This window comes from Panthera leo, chromosome B1, assembly GCF_018350215.1.
Source record: "Panthera leo isolate Ple1 chromosome B1, P.leo_Ple1_pat1.1, whole genome shotgun sequence".
NCBI lineage: Eukaryota > Metazoa > Chordata > Mammalia > Carnivora > Felidae > Panthera > Panthera leo.
In genome coordinates, this window is record NC_056682.1 from 109934362 (window position 1) to 109954834 (window position 20473).

The 20473-nt window shown below is 36.1% G+C and overlaps 1 protein-coding gene across 2 annotated transcripts in view; it reads right to left on the minus strand.

Annotated features, from left to right (window-relative positions):
- The window catches only part of ANK2 (ankyrin 2), a 244114-nt gene that overhangs the window by 157909 nt on the left and 65732 nt on the right, over positions 1-20473 (minus strand). For both annotated transcript variants that reach the window (XM_042935661.1, XM_042935662.1), the window contains exons 3-4: positions 16823-16921; positions 15297-15395 (exon numbers count right to left, since the gene is read on the minus strand). In XM_042935661.1, the coding sequence (XP_042791595.1) occupies positions 15297-15395; positions 16823-16921 (198 nt within the window). The remainder of the gene's footprint in view (positions 1-15296; positions 15396-16822; positions 16922-20473) is intronic.

Sequence of the window (20473 nt, forward strand, 5' to 3'; positions counted from 1 at the left end):
TTGTGAACCGCGAGATCATGACCTGAGCCAAAGTCAGATGCTTAACCGACTGAGCCACCCAGGCGCCCCAATGCTGCTCCAAGTCTTTAAAAGCACATCTAACATCAAAACACTGAATGGTTCATTTGGACAAACTTTTCAAAAGCCACATTGATAACCCTGTCAACAGCTGCAACTAGAGCTTTGTTAAAAAATATAGAAGGTAATCATACAGGATTTTTTTTTATATTGCCCAATAACATGCATCTAGAAAGTCCAAATATTTAATGAAATTAAATTATTGCTTCTTTCAGCAAGGTCAATCTTTTTTGCCATTTAATGATTGGAGTCCTTCGTATTCTAATTTAAAAATTAAAACATATAGTCGAGAGCATGCAGACACAAACACACTGACACCCTCCATTAGGATTCAAACATTTTCAAAAAAATTTTTCCAAGTAAAAGTTTCCTTTTCTCTGCAAGATAGTTGCTGTAAGTTTTCTTAGTCACTCAAAAGTGGTCGGAATTATAATGCTATTGTTACCTCTTATTTAATATGAACAGTTTGGGATAACCAAAGTTTCATTCAGATGATACTATACATATTATACCAATAGAAATTAAAACAAGACCAAGGGATATACACTGGTTCAGTGATGTCTGAGAAACAGAGTAGTTTAAGGGCAACAAAAGCCTTAGTATAGAACTCTGCCCTTACTAAGTGTGAGTTTGAGTGTGTGCTGATGGGCCCTTCTCTAAACTCTGTTAGAAGTTGCTGGAGAGTTAGAGCAGGCAATGTTCCCATGCAATGCTGAGACCAAGAAAGAAAATAGATCCATTAAAACAACCAGCCCCAAGCGGTATACCCAGTATTTAAAAGCTGCTTAACACAAGTTCGAATTCACAACTTGCCAAAGATATAATCTTAAAGAATGAATACTGTCAATGAAATGGTCGAAAAACTCATGAACCACATGAACCACTTAGTCACAAGCCCAGACTTAGTGTTCTTTGGAGCACTTTTTAAATAATTTTTATCTTGAAATAAAATCATATTCACAAAGGATTTAAGGTTATTTAAAACACTGTGTGTGTATGTGTATATATATATATATATATATACACACATATATATATATATACACACAGTGTTTGTGTGTGTATATATATATATATATATATACACACACATATATATATATATATATATATATATATATATATATACATACACACACACATTTAACATACAGATCCATAGTCAAGATAGGGCTATAAAAGCAGACCTAAACAGCTTTGGCTGTAGAGATCTAGCAGAGATAAGCAAAACCCAGAGTGAGCTAGGTGCAATAATTGAACTTTTGGATTTTGGCAGCCACAGAAATAAGGAAAATGTAATAGATGATGGGAAACGTCATGCTTTCAAAAAACAGAAACTTGCTGATTGCCATCCACAATCCTGATTTTATACAAGGGACAGAGAAGACACAGAAGTTGGTTGTCTAAATGTGCCTGAGGCTGTTTCTTGGAACAGCTCTCTTAGGTACATATATGTTACAGGAAGAATTGTCACGGAAAGGAGAGAGAGTTCTTACCCAAGAGAATAAACTCTAATTAGAATCTGAGGTGGCAAGGTTGATTCATGCTACTCCTGAAAACTGTGACATATCCTTACTGAGACAGAGGCAGCCTTACTCCAGCCTACAGGGACCTATAGCACCACTTTCCTTTTAAGTGTTTGATCTGCTTTAAAAAATTGGGTGCTGAGCTTGATCCCAAAATAGAGAAGCTACAACTGGCACCCAAATAATTTTGAGGGAAGAGGTCACTCCTCAAAGCTCACCCATAAAATTATGTTAAGTATGCTCTATTCACTCTTCATCCTCCCACTAAAAAATTTTAAACAAAAATATATTTTGATAGTTCTGCCTGGATGTATTGGCTTCAAAATGTACCCAGAAACAACTAACTAGGCTGATCTTTCAGATGTGTTTTCTGGAGCATGCCTGCCCCAAATAATTGTCATGCCAACCTACACAATAATGATTATTATGACTTCCAATGATGATATTTTAACAGATCTAACTGCAAAAAAGGATTACTCCTAGTTTGTGTTCATAAGGTATTGTCATTGCCCTTGAACACAATTCTTACCTCTCTTTTGTCTGTGGCAAGTGACTATTTACTAAATCATGTAAAGACACCACCGGATAGTTTATTTATTATTATTATTATTATTATTATTATTATTATTTTAATGTTTATTTATTTTTGAGGGGAGGGGGGGGCAGAGAGAGAGGAGACACAGAATCTGAAGCAGGCTGCAGGCTCTGAGCTGTCAGTACAGAGCCCGACACGGGGCCGGAACCCATGAGCCGCGAGATCGTAACTTGAGCCAAAGTCAGAGGCTCAACTGACTGAGCCACCCAGGTGCCCCACGTACTTTAGACTGAAGTACCTTAAAAGGTCTAAAATTAGAACGTGGTCCATCAGTCGATAATGCTTTCCTTTCCGGATGTTAAACACTACACTATTTAAGAAAGCTTATATTATCTGAGATTGCTGACAGCATCTGGTAGCTTGGCCTCAGAAAGTTCCTAGCTATAAAATCAGAAGGTAACAAAAACATTAGTAAATCATTTATGAAAATTTATACTGTTTTAAGAATTTTCTCAGTGGGGCGCCTGGGTGGCTCAGTCGGTTAAGCGGCCGACTTCGGCTCAGGTCACGATCTCGCGTTCCGTGAGTTCAAGCCCCGCGTCGGGCTCTGTGCTGACAGCTCAGAGCCTGGCACCTGTTTCAGATTCTGTGTCTCCCTCTCTCTCTCTGCCCCTCCCCTGTTCATGCTCTGTCTCTCTCTGTCTCAAAAATAAATAAACGTTAAAAAAAAAATTAAAGAATTTTCTCAGTAAGTTGAAAGATTGTGACAAATATTAGCAATGAAATAGTTTTGCCCCAAATTCCCTGCTTCTCATGGAAGGTAATACAATAAGAGGCTGGGACTTGAAATATCTTAAGAAAACATAGGGAGATCTCCCTGGTTTAACAGTTGAAGCAGAAAAAAAATAAGGATTTTTCTATGTAAGCAATCCTTTACCTTCAACCTTCAAAATGTGTTTTTCATGCCTAAGAGATGAAGAACAGCTTGTTCCTTTATTAAATCATATTTAATTAAATTTGTTAAATAAATAGTGAGATTAAAACAGAAGTTATGTTAAAATAATAGGAAATTTAAAAAAACAGAAAATGGAAAAATTAATTATTAGATAAAGAAAACACACACACAAAAGTGATGTTTTTAAATGTGGATGTTTTAACTACCCAAAGTTAATAAAGCAAGAGACTATTTTATTGCATCCCAGTGGGTAGATCAGTGCTTAGCATATGGTATGTGTTCAGTGAATATAGTTGTTTTTCTGTCTTGCTGTTTGTAGCAAGTGCTTTTTCTATTCATTCAGCTTCACGTTCTTTGTTCCAAACCTATGTCATACCAAGGACACGTTCCATATTGCTAATCACTAAAGATGAAATTTCTGTATAATCTTTTCTCTACCACTACCTCCAGAACATAATAATTTGTCAGCTCCAATGGATAATCAGACAAAACAACAGCCTAATTAATTAAAATCCCATTTAATTTAATTAGTGTTCCAAACCATTTATTACTTATTCACTAATTTGAGTAGATAAACCATCATCTCTAATAATTAAGATAAATGCTAACAGTTATATTACATTTATTAAGTGCCAGGTACTGTTCTAATACTTTACATGTATTAACCCATTTAATCTTTATCATTTACCCTGTGCAGCAAATAGTAGTATCCCTATTTTATAGACGGGGAAATGGAGTCACCAAGACTCCGTTTAAGTAACAAGTCCAAGGTAACACAAATAAAAAGTGATAGGGTAGGGTTCCTGACCACTAGACTCTAGAATCTCTCATGAAGTCTCCATCTCTGCATGTAGTATTCCTGGATTAATTAAACACATTTTATTGCCTTTCTTTTCTTATTCCAGAGTGGGATTTGCCCAGCTCCTGTGTTTGTCTTTACTTAGTGATGTCTTTATCTTGCTCTTCTGAAAAGATGGGCCTTTGTTGTTTTGCATTTTAATGTCAAGGTGTTACTCAACTGCTTATGTTTCCTGCTCTTCATATCTTCAAGTCAATATGTCATTTAAAGTTAAAGTTTTAGGGGCGCCTGGGTGGCTTGGTCGGTTAAGCGTCTGACTTCGGCTCAGGTCATGATCTCACGGTCCGTGAGTTCGAGCCCCACGTCAGGCTCTGTGCTGACAGCTCAGAGCCTGGAGCCTGTTTCAGATTCTGTGTCTCCCTCTCTGTCTGCTCCTCCCCTGTTCATGCTCTGTCTCTCTCTGTCCCAAAAATAAATAAAAAACGTTGAAAAAAAAATAAATAAAGTACTATACCAGGTTATGTTCAGGCAGAGAGTTAATAAATGTCTTTTCATGACATTGTTGGTTCACATGTGTTTCAAATCCTAAAATTCCAAAATTTTAAAGGGCTGCTATTTGCAAATCCAAAAATATGTACTTTGAGTCAGCTGGGTGTCCATCTCTTGATTTTGGTTCAGGTCAGGATCTCACAGTCATGGGATTGAGCCCTGCGTCAGGCTCTGCGCTGCTTGGGATTCTCTGCCTCTTCCTCTCTCTCTGCTCCTCCCCCACCCACATTCATTTGCTTGATCTCTCTCTCTCTCAAAATAAATAAATAAACATTTTAAATAAAATAAAATAAAATAAAATAAAATAAAATAAAATAAAATAAAATAAAATAAAATAAAAATAAAATACGAAAAGTACTTCCCAATGCTTTGAAAAGACCAGAATATATAAAGGCAGTCATGCAAACACACTCTAATGAAGCTTTAACCTGTGCTTCACAAATCCAATTTTAAATAGAATATGAAGTCCTGGGGCACCTGGGTGGCTCAGTCAGTTAAGCGTCCGACTTTGGTTCAGATCATGATCTCATGGTTCATGGGTTTGAGCCCCACATCAGGCTCTGTGCTGACAGCTCAGAGCCTGGAGCCTGCTTCTGATTCTGTGTCTCCCTCTCTCTCTGCCCCTCCCCTGATCACGCTGTGTCTCTCTGTCTCTCAAAAATAAATAAATGTAAAAAAAAATTTTTTTTAAAGAATATGAAGTCCTAATCTACCATTTTTAGATGTGGAACTTACTACTTTGTTTTAGTATTAACTTTTAAGAGAATAATTCATTTTAACTTTTAGGCTGAAGAAAATCTTATCCAAAGACTATACAAGACAACTCTGTGATGTATGGGATAGAAAAATGCAGGCGGCAGAATTTTAATGAATTAGTTAATGTAAAAATATCTTCATTGATTTGCAGATTCTTTTGAGTTATCTAAATAATCATATTCTATAATACAACATTTTTTGTCTTTTCCTTTTCCATTCATATTCTTATTTTATTTCATTGGCTAGGGCTTGAACACAATGTTGAACAGTATCACTAAGAAGAATCCTTTTCTTGCTACTGGCTTTCATGAGAATACCTTTAATAACTTATAATTCTAAATGGTTTTGCAGTGGTTTAGGTATATTTCCTCTGCAAGCAGCCTGATATTCCTCGCTGAGTAATTTTTTAAGTTATTAAAAATAAAATTTAATCTATTAATTTGCATACATATTAAATATATGATTGAAAATAATATTAAAATATTGGGTACAAAAATATCTATAGTGGAGAGCTAAAATGACCCATAAAGTTACTACCATTAGTTCTGAAAAGTGGTAACTGCCCAAATAAAAGATGTAGAATGGAATTTTATTTTTAAAGAAAATAAACCCAGACCAATCAAGGTCATTGGATGTTTTTTTAAAAAAACAATTTAAAATTGTTTTTCCACATCTTCAACTTCTATGCTAGCTTCAGTGATACCTTGCTCTAACTAAGGTATACTCATACTATATTTCAGACACTTCAAAAATCTTTTTTACTATTTTACCATAAATAAATGTAAACAACTCTTTTTTGGTTTATGTCATTCCATTTAGAATTTTCCACACTGGAATTACTCTCTGAAAGTGATTTTCAAGAATAATACTCAGTTAAAAACATATTTTGGTAGTTGTATTTCAGTTTCCATCACCCAGAATATCTAAGATGAGAACTCTCATATTTGATCCATTAATCTAAAGCCGCACATGTCTCTAGGTGATCAGTCTATATCCTAAATGTCCTGGCTACTGAATTACTTAAACTATTACATGACTACGATATCCGTGTTTAGGATAATGCAATTTCATGCATCCGAATTGACAGTGTTCCAAAGAGCATGTGGGAAAAAAACAAAATAAAACAAAACAAAAAAAAAAACAGTCACGGGAGCTGCAGCTTTCGTTTTTAGTAGCAACTTAGTTAAAGAAAATTTTTTTTAACATTTTATTTATTTTTAAGAGACAGCTAGCAGGGCAGCAGCAGAAAGACAGGAAGGCACAGAATCAGAAGCAGGCTCCAGGCTTTGAGCTGTCAGCAGAGTCCGATGAGGGGCTCAAATCCATGGACAGTGAGATCATGACCTGAGCTGAAGTCGGACACAGATGACTGAGCCATCCAGGTACCCCTTTAGTAGCAACTTGTTAACATGTCAAGGAACTGACTTTTCTGCTGTCTCCACTGTGCTGAGAACAAGCAGTGGGGGCATGCAGAGAGGCCACTCTGACACAAATGAGCTATCACTGAATCTGTTATTAACAATGACGGCTAGGGGCGCCTGGGTAGCTCAGTTGGTAGAGCATCTGACTTGGTTTTGGCTGCGGTCATGATCTCACAGTTTATGGGTTCGGGCCCCCTGGGGGGCTCTGTGTGGCAGTGTAGAGCCTGCTTGAGATTCTCTCTCTCTCCATCTCTGCCCCTCCCCACCTCTCAAAATAAATAAACTTAAAAAATATATATATGCGTATATATATGTGTGTATATATATATATATATGTGTATATATATGTGTGTATATATATGTGTGTGTATGTGTATATATATATATATATATATATATATATATATATATATATGTATATATATATATATCAATCAATGACAGCTAACAGTCACTGAGTTCTTATGCCAGGCATTGTTCTAAGTGCCGTACATGGATTAACTAATTCAATTCTCATATCCTCTATGAGGGAGGTACTATTATTATGATGCCCCTTTTATAGTTCTCCAAACTGCCTCAAGGTGATCTTTAAAAATCCAAATCTTATCTTTTTCTACCTCCCACCTCTACCTCATACTGGGCTTAGGATAAGCATCTTAAAACAAAATCATTAACATGGCTCACAGAGTCCTGCAGGCTGTGATCTTCTCTCTCAGCTTCATATGTATGTACCACATTTTCCCTTCATGTTTCAGCTCCTGGATTTCTTTTAGGCTCTCGCATGTCCTATTTCATTTTCCTACAGCACACTGCATCTCTTTTCACCCCTGATTATCACATCAATTCCTTTTTTTAAGAGAAAAGTTACTGGACAGTACTATGCTAAGTGAGATAAACCAGAGAGAGAAAGATAAATACTGCACGGTATCACTTACATGTGGAATCTTTTTTTTTTTTTTTTTTTTTAATTGAACTCATAGGAACAGAAAGTACAAAAATGGTCTTCAGGGGCTGAGGGGTGAGGGAAGTAGGGAGAGGGTGGTAAAAGTATACAAACCTTCAGTTATAAGATGAGTAAATTCTGAGGATCTAATATATAACATGATGACTATGTAGTTAATAACACTAGACTGTACAATTGAAATTTGCTAAAAGAGGAGAACTTAAACGTTCTCATTTTAAAAAGTAAGAGAGAGAGGGAGAAAGGAAAATAAACAAATATGTTAAGTCATGAACATGTGAATTAACCTGGAACACTTTCACAAGGTATACTAATATCAAATCATCACATTGTACACTTTAACTACTTTACGATCTTATTTGTCAGTTATACTTCACTGAAGCTGGAAAAAATAGATATAAAAAATAAAATTATCTATGAGTTAAAAAAAAAGAAAGCAGTTCAGTCACTACTTCCTCTGGTCTCCCCCACTCCAACCCCATCTTTGTATCTTTAGCAAACATTAGGGGGCACAAATTGAATATCCAAACACTTGCTGAGGGAGGGAGGGAAAGATGGAGGGAGGGAATGACTACTTCCAATAATTTTCTATTGGCAAGTTTTACTTCATTTATTTAGTGTCATGTTTTCACATTTTTGTTTTGTTTTGTGCTCTTTGTCTGGAAGGATCACTACTTTGAGGTCTTCCTAGCATCTTAGTTGCTGTGGAACGTGCACATTGTGCTATAAGATCTGAGGTAAGAAGCAAACCGCTCTGGTACTATTTTAACTATTTGCTGCCGGAGGTGCTTATCCTCCATTTTTACTCAGAAGGACAGAGAAGGATCCTCTGTATGAAATTTGAACTCTATTTCTACTCAGAGAAATGTAGAGCCATCTTAGCCATTTTGTTCTTCTCCCTACAAGTCTCACCTTTCTACAATTTAGTTCCTTTAAAATACAGTAATAGTGGACACAGATAGTCTTCTGAAGTGATAAATATATGGCCATCTACTATAGATTTACATTCAATGACATTTATGTCTTACTTCATTCAAATTTCAGGACAAAATGGCAACCAGTATTCAGCCTTGCCACATCACCTGTCCCCAGATTAATGAAGATAAAGACAAATATAAATGTCGCAATTTTATTTCAAAAATAGCAAACTGCTTTATTTTATTGCAAATGAAAATATTATGTCTTTTCAGATGTGAGTGTGTATGAACAGACCAGTACTTTCAGTGTTGAAATTCTACTATAATATGAGAGAATTCCATTTTATACAAAGTTTTAAAGATGGCAATTCTCATCATTTCTTTTGGAGAAATGATCCATATCAGAGAATGGAGAATTGGAAAAGCATACTTCCTTTGTTTAGCTCCAAATGCTGAGGAACGAAGATGCACTTCCACGTGTGTAATCATTCCATAAACTGATTCTCAGAGTCAAAAAGACAACGTAAGTGTCCCAAGTTCTTTCTCATCCCCAGTCAAATGCAAGTACATGTTCACCTTAACTTCAAATAAAGTGTTACAATAATTTTCTTAATTAAAACAACTAAGAACCTTATTAAGAAAGAGCTATATGGGGCGCCTGGGTGGCTCAGTCAGTTAAGCGTCCGACTTCAACTCAGGTCACCATTTCGCGGTCTGTGAGTTCGAGCCCCGCGTCGGGCTCTGGGCTGATGGCTCAGAGCCTGGAGCCTGCTTCCGATTCTGTGTCTCCCTCTCTCTCTGCCCCTCCCCCGTTCATGCTCTGTCTCTCTCTGTCTCAAAAATAAATAAACGTTAAAAAAAAATTTAAAAAAAAAGAAAGAGCTATATGTATATATTTGGAGAAAAATGCTGAAAACATAACAATTTTTTTGGATCTGTGAGTCCGGATCCTATTTTATATACTGTGTGTGTGTGTGTGTGTGTGTGTATGTATGCGTGTGTGTTTGTGCGTGTGACAGAACGGAATGTTCCATTATGAGTTTTTGTTTTAAGAGCCAGGGATGGCTCCATGGCCATATGGAAGCAATTCAGTGTAATGGGCATGCCGGCCAACTGTGTAGGCTTTCTTCCTCTTCACAGCCCAATTCAAATTATTTGTGACAATGAGTGAGGGCCAATGAAGTAAAAATTATTGGAAGCTACACCCAACAAAACATTTATCATTGCATAGAGTAGGCATATGCACCCCTAAAATTCTGGGGGTATAACTAATGGGCATGTAATCTTGCAACTGGCATTAATGGCCACGGTCTGAGAATCTAAAAGCTAATAAAATAAAGTCTAATCATGTTTGTGTTACAAATAGGAAAGTCCTCCTTTGGAATGAAATTTCCAGAATTGAAAGAACAAAGAGTAGTGACCATAAAACAAGCAAAAGGATTCAAGAAAAACAGAAGTAAATTTTCAGCAAAATATGTTATGAAGAATACCAAATCAGAATTTCTTATTTGGACTCACTCACCACTAAAATAGGATGAAAAGAGAAAAAAAAAACTGTTTCTGGAATCCTCATAATACTAAAACACAAGAAATTCAAGAAAAAGTAGAACAATGCAAAAATTAATAAGAAAAATGAGTCAGAAAGACATCACCAACTATACTTCAGAAAGTATATTTAAGTCTTCCGTGTGTTAAGAATTGTGTTTCATAAAAGAACACTCTAAGAGAATGAATGTCTGAGTGAAAATGTCCCAAATGTAGATAGGTGTCCCAGTGTACATGAATCCCTTTTCTTGGAAATGCCTCGCTTTTATGGAATGTTTTTAGTTATTCCCAGCATCTTCACAACTAGACCCTGAGAGAATGGATGGCATTTGAGCCAGGGACCTGGCTCTTGTGGGAGGTAACTGAACTGACCTAGAAGAGGCAGATTGTAGAGAAAGCTTAAGGGAAACAGTGAACTATGTAGAGGACTATTGGAAGGGAGGTGTCCATGAAAATGGCCCTGGGCTTGTGACTCAATCACTAATATGTTATGAGACCTTAGATTTCCTTGCTTGTGCCTCAAATTTCCTTATATCCAAATGAGCGTAATCACTGCTAGTTCACATCATTGTAAAGATAAAATGAGATTAAATAATACATAAAACTATACATTAAAATTAAGAGGCTGAGTGTAAGATACTACTATGGGGTTGTAATTTTGTGGCATCTGGACTCTCCTCCAACCCACACTTAGCTCCCTGGACACACACTTCCACCTACTCCTTAAACAGACTTGTGGGAATTTCTGGCTCATCCTTTCTTCCAATGAAGTCACATTTTCTTTTCTCTCTGTAACTATCAGGGAATTTAAACATCCCAGTCTCCATTGTATAAGGTAAAAGTCAGCTACAGTTAACCACAAGTTTTACTGTGCCCATGTTCCACAATTTCACCTAGCTTCTACTGTATAGAGATATTACCTATACCAGAATCCACTGTGCTCTTGTTTTTTTTTTTTTTTTTTTTTCATTGTAGCCAAATAGGCATCACGCAAACCGGCTTGCTTCATAAAAACAAAAAAACAAATAGATATTTTTAAAGTAACTTTATTTTATTATGAGGGTCATTTGGATTTTAATAACTTTACATGAGAAAATAAAATTAAGATTGCAAGGAAAAACACTCTTGTGTAAGGAACAAAAAGTCACATGTTATTGTGGAGAAAATTAAAGAAGGGAAATTTTGCAGGCCAGATTTTCTTGGCAGCAACAGCAAAATCTCATCATGTTTTGAACATTTTTGCAGAGCTCTAGCATTTATAGTTCACAAAAAATACTACAGGAGAAGTTTTCACCTTAAACCTTTGCATGGATGCTGCTGCAGGAAAATCGGCTGACTTAGACCTTCATAGGGTCTGGGACAGAAGAAAAAAGAATTTTAGGAATTGTTTCCTGGGTCTGTAGCGAAGGTCTAACTGTTATGAGAGTTCTAAGAAGCAGTTCTGCCTGGGGATGAAGATTATGAGTAAGTAAATGAATCATCTTTATCTCAGTTTGTCATCGATGATGACAGAGTAAATGAAGATCAAAAGAGATAATATACACAATGCGTCAGAGATAGCTCCTGGCAGTCAATATTATTTTTTGTACTATTATTAACATCTATTGTTAAGAATGATTGGAATATGCAACGGAGCTAATTCTTATACAGGAAGAATATATGTGCATATGTTTAGCCTCCAATCATATATGTGCAAGGTATTACACCAAATCCTAAAAATACAGAGGAACGTGAGAAAAAAATGATCTGCTCCCAAGAAATGTACCACCTTGAAGAAACTGTAGATCTACATAACAAAAAAATAAACCTGAGATAGGCAAATATTAATGGGCAAAAGTGTTATAAGAATTTAAAGGAGCTCATCACTCTGAGAGTATTTTTTTTATTTTTTTCAAAATTTCATGTACAACATATAATTGGAACAATGGTTTAAAATTCATATCTTTGAATCTAATAGCTGTACAGGTTATAAAAGTGATCAATAAATGCCAGTACAAATATCCAGAAAGCATTCCAGCATTACTTTGTAGGACTGTGTAGAAGATGTCCATGTGCCGAGTAAAGACTGTCAGAAAGTGCCCAAGTTTTCAGAAAGCAAGCAACCATCCTCAAGGCAAATAGCATTCCTCCAATCACTCTAACCTGACTTCTAGCCCCATTATTCCACCAACACAGCTTGCACTGAGACCTTGATGAGATCTCCGTGCCACTGAATCCAGGAGAGCAAAGAACCAAGCCAGAGAGCCACAAGGTCTGAGCAATATTTAAAATCATATCGAGATTTTAGATGGACAACTGTCTCAGTAGAGACCACACTGCTACCACTGCTGAGCACAGAAACTTAAACATCAGTGGATTGTTATTATACTGATCACATAGTTCCATTTAAAATTCTTAAATTGCTTCTGCTGGTGTTCTGGAATTCTTCATGAATTAAGGACACTACCAAAATTGGCACTGTGTCGTGTCAGGGTAAGCTTCACATGGATCTTACAGTTTATGTAGAGAGTGCAGTAAAATCCACAGGTGTATACCTCTCCATGACCTATGAGCTCCGTAAATGTTTACTGAACATTTATTCCTTGGGGCTTTTCTTAATTCGACAATAACCTTAGTGGTCCATTTCCAAAAAATTCAGAAGTTTGTCAAAAGCAAAGTACTATGCAGCTATCAATGTTCCTATACTAACAGACTATTCTGCATTTGTCTTGCATTATGTTCATAGAAAGATATGGGAGAAGGTATAATTTGAGTACAGAATTCAGAATTTATGTTGCACATTTGGTATTCCTATGCCCCTTTTCTGGTTCTCAAAAGGAAGAGACTATCTAACTACCATGAGCATGGTCCTACCCACCCATCTAGGTCCCTTGTTGTCATGGAAAAAATCTGTATCTTAATCAAGACAAGACTAATGAGAATCACGTATGGACTCATATCCTCTCCCAATGGCCCTTAAAACCATGCCTTTAGGATTTGTTCACACATAGGAACAAAAAAAACCAAATAGTTTTATATAAATTCCTGTATTTTAATCTTAATCATTAAATTACAAAATATTTTAAGTAATAGTAATTTTTGTCTTTGGTAATGATGGCCACCTAAATTCAACATAGTAAATAATCTCATAGGGCTTATCAAATCACTTAGGCATCTAGAAAAGCATCCTAAATTTTAATTATTATTTTTTTTCACTCCAAAACTTTCTTATAATATAAAATCAGTTTGAAGCTAGTTGTCAGGATTCCCTACAATATGAATCCTAAATTGAGCTAATTAAATACAATACAAATAAAGATTACTTTAATGATAATATAAATCTTTCTATAAAATCTGTTATAATCTGGCATGATTATGACTATAAAGAATGGGCTCATTGATTCTTGAAAGCAAATTACCGATTAAGTGGTTCTGGCTTATTCTTGAAAACCTCCAAAGCATATAAATTTCCAGTAATCACAGTGTAATAACTGATACAACTTTTGACAAGCACTTATCTTGCAGTATTTGCTACCTGTCAACTTTTATGAAATCACAACGTTCAACGAGTCATTTTGAGCAAAGTAACCAAGCTCTTTTTATAGATACTAACAGCACTAACAGTTGGCATGTGAACTTCCCATTAAAAACCTCCCATGGACAATTGAACTTGACCAGGTTTTCATTTCCATGCTTCTTAAGTATACAAACTACTGACTTAATGCACATAATTAAACCTGTACTTAGTGAATCTCTATAGCAGTGTTCTTAAGCCCAGTTTTCTCTTATATTCTCCAAAGCAGTGGGTCTCACAGTGTTCCTGAACTGGAAAACCTCAGCATTATGTGATACATGTAAATTCTCAGATCCCACTCCAGAAATGAATCCGAAACTCTGGGGTTGGGCCCAGAAGCACATGCTTCAACAAGCCCTGTGGGTGATTATGATGCCAGCTAAGGTCTGGAAGATTTGCTCTGGAGCAAAAAGATGTTCTCTTGCTATAAAGAAAATATTTTAATCCCTTAGTTTAGAGCAGTAGATTTTGTCAAGTCCTGTGTCTCTAAGCCCAAGATGCCATTATACTTTATATGCTATATGGGAATTCTTTACAGATGGTATCAATTTAAAAAAAAATTTTCACGTCATGAAGATGTTATAATATGGAATATTCTCAATAAATGTTAAAATAGAGATGTGTATTGGACTTTCAAAAGAAAAATTGTGCTTTAAAAGAAAAATGCGGTTATTTAAAACAGTATGATATTAGAGAGGTGAAAATAAATAACGTCTTGTCTGTCATAATTTCAACAGAGTCTTCCCTCTAATCAAAGTCCAAGAAAAAAGGGCTGATTCTAACTTTTGCCCTGTAGTGCTATTTATACCACTGGAGACATGTCAACATAATGAATGAATGAACAAAATAGGTAGAGATATTCCTACACAAGGCCCCTCAGAAGCAAGCCAGTGAGATTATCCCAAAGAATAGATAGACAGGAACTGGTTTATTTTGCTAATAGTCCCCATGGCATGGCCTGTGGTATGCTAGAGAGGCTAAAAACTTTAAAAGAGAGAGAGAAGAAATGGATTTAAAAGGATACACCCCTCAATTTCTTCATAGATTCAAAATAGATACCAAAAGGAAAGCTTTGGGAAAAGCAACATTTCTTCACGCAGAAAATGGGCATCAAGTTTATGATGTATTTTGATTATTCTTTTAATTCAAAAAAATACTTCATTTTAAGAACACGCATTTTCTATCCTACATAATTGTTATTACATGCATTGTAAGGCTGTGGGTCACGAATTTTCTTATTTCCTTCAGGAGTTTTGTAAAGTCCACATTTGGGGTGTGAGGTAATTAGTGTGATTCCCACTTCATAGCAGATCTCCTACTGGAATGCTAATCTTTTGAGAATTTTTAAAATTTAAGGAGAGAAACTACTTTTATAGCACAACATAGAACTTGCATGAATAATTCATATTTCACAGATGTCACTGTCATTCTGGGAAAAAACACTTTATATGCTTTTTTAATGCACTTAAAGAGAATGACAGACTGTGTAGTTGTCAAATTTTCAGTTATATTAAGAGGGGGATCATAATACATCAAAAAAATATCATAGCAGGAGTTCATAAAATAATGTGGCTGAAATAAATAATGGAAATATTTATAGCAAATTTAACTATCCAACAGCTGGCTCAACCCATTAAATCAATTTCACAAAGCTGTTCTAATTTAAATTCATTCACACCAGAGAAAATCTGAATGCAGTACCTGAGACTGTGCATTAATATTGGCTCCTTCCTTAACAAGAACTTTGACAACTTCTGCTTGTCCAGCCAAAGATGCAATGTGAAGAGCAGTGTTCCCCTTCTGTTTTGGAGAAACAAAATAGAAAATATTAGAGGTATCCAAATTTTGTAGACATCGAATGTACAGGCATTTTTAATTTTGCTGATTGATAACTTCAAGTGGTTAAAGTTTGTCATTCTAATCCAGACAGTAGCCCACCTTGGAAGGGGATAAATTGTCTGCCATCAAAACACTGAGCCTCCTGTATAGTGCTTTCCTTTTCCATCCTTCACAATTCTCGTGAGGTGTCGGGCCAGTCTATATTTTGACAATCATGTGTGCATGAGGTGTTAGAAATCCAGGTTAACTGGCCATATTCCTAATTTATTCCACCACTCTTTTTGTCCAACCCTGATCAGACTAAAGCCCCAGCTGGTCGCCTGAGGGCCTACAGCCTAGCCTCTCTGCATCTCTCACAACCATATTATCACACTCCAGCTCTGGGCAACAGGCTTGATTCTGACTAACTACTGTTTTTCTCCAAATTAAAATTTCACCTTCTAAAGACAAAAATTTGTCACCAGTGATGATATTTAAAAAATATATATCCGTTGTTTCTGGGGTGCCTGGATGGCTAGGTCAGTTGAGCATCTGACTCTTGATTTCAGCTCAGATCATGATCTCATGGTTGTAAGATCGAGCCCTGTATGGGGCTCCATGCTGGTCATGGGATTCATCCCCCACATCAGGCTCCGAGCTGAACGTGGAGTCTGATTAAGATTCTTCCTCTCCCTCTTTTCTTCTCCCCCACTCTCTCTCTCTCCCTCAGATAAAATAAAATACTTAAATCTGTTGTTTCTGAAATGACTCCCCAACGACAAAGTTCAAATATATTTTAGTAAAAGGACTATCAATAAAAAAAAAATAGTTTCTAGTATACCAAACATCTTGTACAGTTCTTTAAAAATGAGTCCAATAGCTTTACAAACACACATTATAGTGATAAAATCTAATTTTCCCCAATAATTCAATCCATGATCCAAAATCTCTTTTCCATTACACTATAAGAGATTCCGAATATTCTCTTACCAAGTTAAATGAATACATTAAAAAGATATAACAACTTCATTAAAGCATGAAAATTACCTGTCCATTTCCACTGAGAAGTTTACTACATCAATATACTTTTGAAAAAATGAATTAACCTTAGGAAAATAGGTGCTGTCGTCCACACATGATTATATTAATCTAGTGTCTACATGAATCAAAGAAAAAAAGACAGAACATTTGAAACAAAGTATGCAGAATTCTCCAGTCTCATGTTTGATAAGTCTCTAAAAGAATCAACTCAAACTCTGCAAAGTTTAGTGGAAAGAGTTTCAATTTCAGTTCTTCATGGTCAAGAACCTTGGTGTTCCAGCAAACGTCTGCAATGTATAACCAGACAAAATAACTTTAAATCATTTCCTCTTGTCCAAGGAAATAAATTCTACTAGCATGAACATTACCTTAGTGGCAGAATCCACAGAGGACCCTCTTCCCAGCAGCTCCTGAACCAGGCCCACATGGCCCTCCTTGGCAGCCAAATGGAGAGCGTTGAGTCCATTCTGAAAAGAGAAGCAAACAGTCCTCAGAAATTGAGTAATAGTTGTGGGTAGTATCTGATTTTTATGCAAGTATTTAACCCAGAGACTAGACAGACTCTGGTTTCTTCATTGTACTTTTTCTTTTTGCATTAGTTTGAAGCTACTAAGTTCAGAGAGACTAATTTCCAGTGTTCTTGATTTAGAGAGGGAAAGTAGTAAATATTCATTAGAGCTGTGGATTTGCCAACTTTATCTCAACAATTTTTTGACTAAGAAATATCTAAATACTTTTCTAATGAGAGAAAAAAAAAGAACAACTGTATCATCTATTGCACCAGTCACAAATAAAATTCTTTCCAGTTTCTAGAACATTGAGAGAGTTTAAATAAATCTTACTTTTTAACAAATGGGAAGGAAATCTTTTTTTTCATAAAAAGTGATTCAAAAGCCATAGGACAATTTCTAAGCTAACAAAACTTTGCAATAACATTGTACTTAAAAGACACTTAGCACTATGTCACTAATTTGTCTGTAAGTTTTTTTCCCCAAGAATTTCAAATTTATTTTATAACTTCTGATAGAGATGAGGGAGCATAAGACAAGTTGAGGGCAAAGTACAGGCTAATAGCACTCCCTCCCGCCCTCTCACCCCCAGGTGGGATATGTATGATATTCCCCAGACACTCCAGGCTGCCTAAGAACAAAAGAAGGAAAAGAAAGCAAATGGTTGACTGATACAGATCACAGTCATGCAGAACAGGAGTCTTCTTCAGTTTACAGATAACTTAGTAAACTTCAAGAAAAAGATAATCTTATCCATAACCTAATCTCCAGAAACCTATAGACTCCGTTTCCTGGAGCCCTAATATCACCCTCATCAAGATGTAAGAGGGTTTAAGTGCTTGTCATGGTGATGTGGGAAACAAAGGCAAATTAAAACTTAAATTTCCTTAGTACCTACGGCCCACTGACATGTCCTTGAGACAGGCAGAGTGACCTTCCTCCAGGAGCTTGGCTGCCTTGATAGTGACACTCGCTAGGGGCAAAAGGGAAACTTAGCTTAACATTATCCTGACCCCCCCAGGATCCTGTGAGTCTCCTTAAACACATAAAAATTCCTTTGCAAACGTCCTTTAGCTTTAACCCCCAAGTATATGTTGGCAATTATACTCCAAGCATACGGCCCTTGATATACATCTGAGGGGTCTCATGACTGAGGTTTTAGTAAACAGTAATAAATGATATTTTCCTAACAACAGCTAGCCCCTCAAGGTCTTGGAAACCTTGCTTCCAAAATTCCTTAGAGATTTGCACTGTCCCTAACCCCCTCCTAACCTGAAGGTATATAATCAGTCACTCTTCACAACCGCAGTGCAGCTCTTTCTGCCCACAGGTCCAGTCCCCGTGGTTTAATAAAATCACCTTTTTGCACCAAAGATGTCTTCAAGAATTCTTTCTTGGCCATAAGCTCCAAACTCCACTGTCACCCCCAAACCCCATCATTAGTGCTATAATATCTGACTCACATCTAAATTCCTAAAAAATTACCCATCATAACATTGAAAAAACTCATCGATAATTTTACCAAATATGGTATCTACATACATGATACTGACCTCCCCCAGAAATGACTTACAGTCAATCAGGAATTTTCTGATCAGTGCCCATGAGGTAATCTGTCACATGGGCCCTCTCCATTCCCCAAAGGAAGATGAGGTAATCTGCATGATAAAAACCCCTGTTCTATCTGCATGATAAAAACCCCTGTTCTCCCCCTAAGGGAAAGTGACCTTGCCTGGAACTTTTTTTTTTTTTTTTTTTTTTTTTTTTGGCTAATAACTTTCTTGCCCAACCCTCCTTCCTATAAAACCTTTCATTTTATACCACTCCTTGGAGCTCCCCTCTACTTGTTAGATAGGATGCTGCCTGATCCAGTCATTGTTTAATGAAGTTAATTGTATTTTCAAATTTACTCTGTTGAATTTTGTTTTTTTTTAACACATATAAGGAGAACCAAATACATCTACAAAATGCTCTATGGCAAATTTCCCGTTACTGGTCAATGCTTATATTAATGATTCTCTTATGGGAAGCCTTCAAGCTTTTATACCTGTTTCAAAAATAAGATAATATTTATTTTTCTTCTTTGCAAAACATGGTCCTGGTTTTTCAACAACATTTAACTCTGAGCAGCTGATATAGTTGCACCATCAATACACGCATGTCATAGTTTCTATATATTTACTGGCATAAAATAATAAGAATTAAAGTACTTTCAAAATACGTTATTCCTAGAAAATTTAACGAATTCATCAACAATATAACAAAAGCTTGATAAAGACACTTTTATGACTCCCGTGTCCTACCAGCATGCAGATAATGATAACTATATTAACTAATACAAATGATTCAACCAAAATTATTTTCCACTCCCTTTACCAGACCAAAGTTGTTTTCTGAGTTATTCAACACCCAGTCCCTTTGGTAACGGGAAGTGGAAGTACTTAATTTTAATAGATGTAAAAACCACTTCACAAATAGTAAACTCATTCTGACATAATGAAGGACAAGCAGTATGATCTTCGGATAGGAATTTTTAAGGAGATAATTAACCTGATATTTTAGAGCCTGTAACTTTTCTGATAATTTTTTATTCTATATATATATTTCAGCATGACATTTGATTAGTTGGCCTAAGTTGTTTACTGGAAGAAATCTTTTACTCTGTATGATAAGCCATTACATAAATGTTTTTTAAGGTGGATCTGTTACTTCAGTAAGTAAGAATCAAATCTGCTGATCACTGGGAGTTGTTAGATGGCCTAGCCAACTAATATTTAAATATGAAGATTTAAATATTAAATATTTACATATTAAGATGCTTATTATAAGAAGTTGCCTTTCCTTTTTCTCAGTTTTTGTCTCTGCCTCCATCTGAAGTTTCCACCTGAGAGGTTTGAAAGGACCTCTGAGACATCTAATCCAGTGATTTGCCTAACACTCTGTCTGCCCCAGGTCTGATAAATAGTACCTACTTGATAAATATTGTTGGATGAATGAATGAATCTAAAGAGAGCATAGAGGGAATATTTTGGTAAAGTCTACATTTATAAACAATCAAACCTATGTAATATATTTGAATGGAAAAGACTGAGTAGTGCCTAAAGTTTATAAGCTTTCCATATATCAGGATTTTTATCCAAGTGGGACTAGAGATTATTGGTTTGGAGATATATTTTCCAAGTGCTTAAGGCCTACCCATAGAACAACTGGACTTATTATGCACTGGAATTGTTATCGTCACCAGCTAGACCCTAAGACCTGACCTTCACTGCCCACTTGCTTGTACTCACCAATCTTTTTACCACATTCTTCTTTAAGTTCTTCTTTCCAGTTTATCTCTTAACTCAGGCAACTAGAAACTGAAACCACTCCTTGAGCCATGGGACTACCCTGATGAGACCTCTAGCCACCAGACCACCCAGACCAGTCTGAGTGTAACTCCCCACTTGTGCCTGCATAGGCAGGCCTCAGAGTGACTTCTAGAATGATAAACTGACTTTACCTCATTAT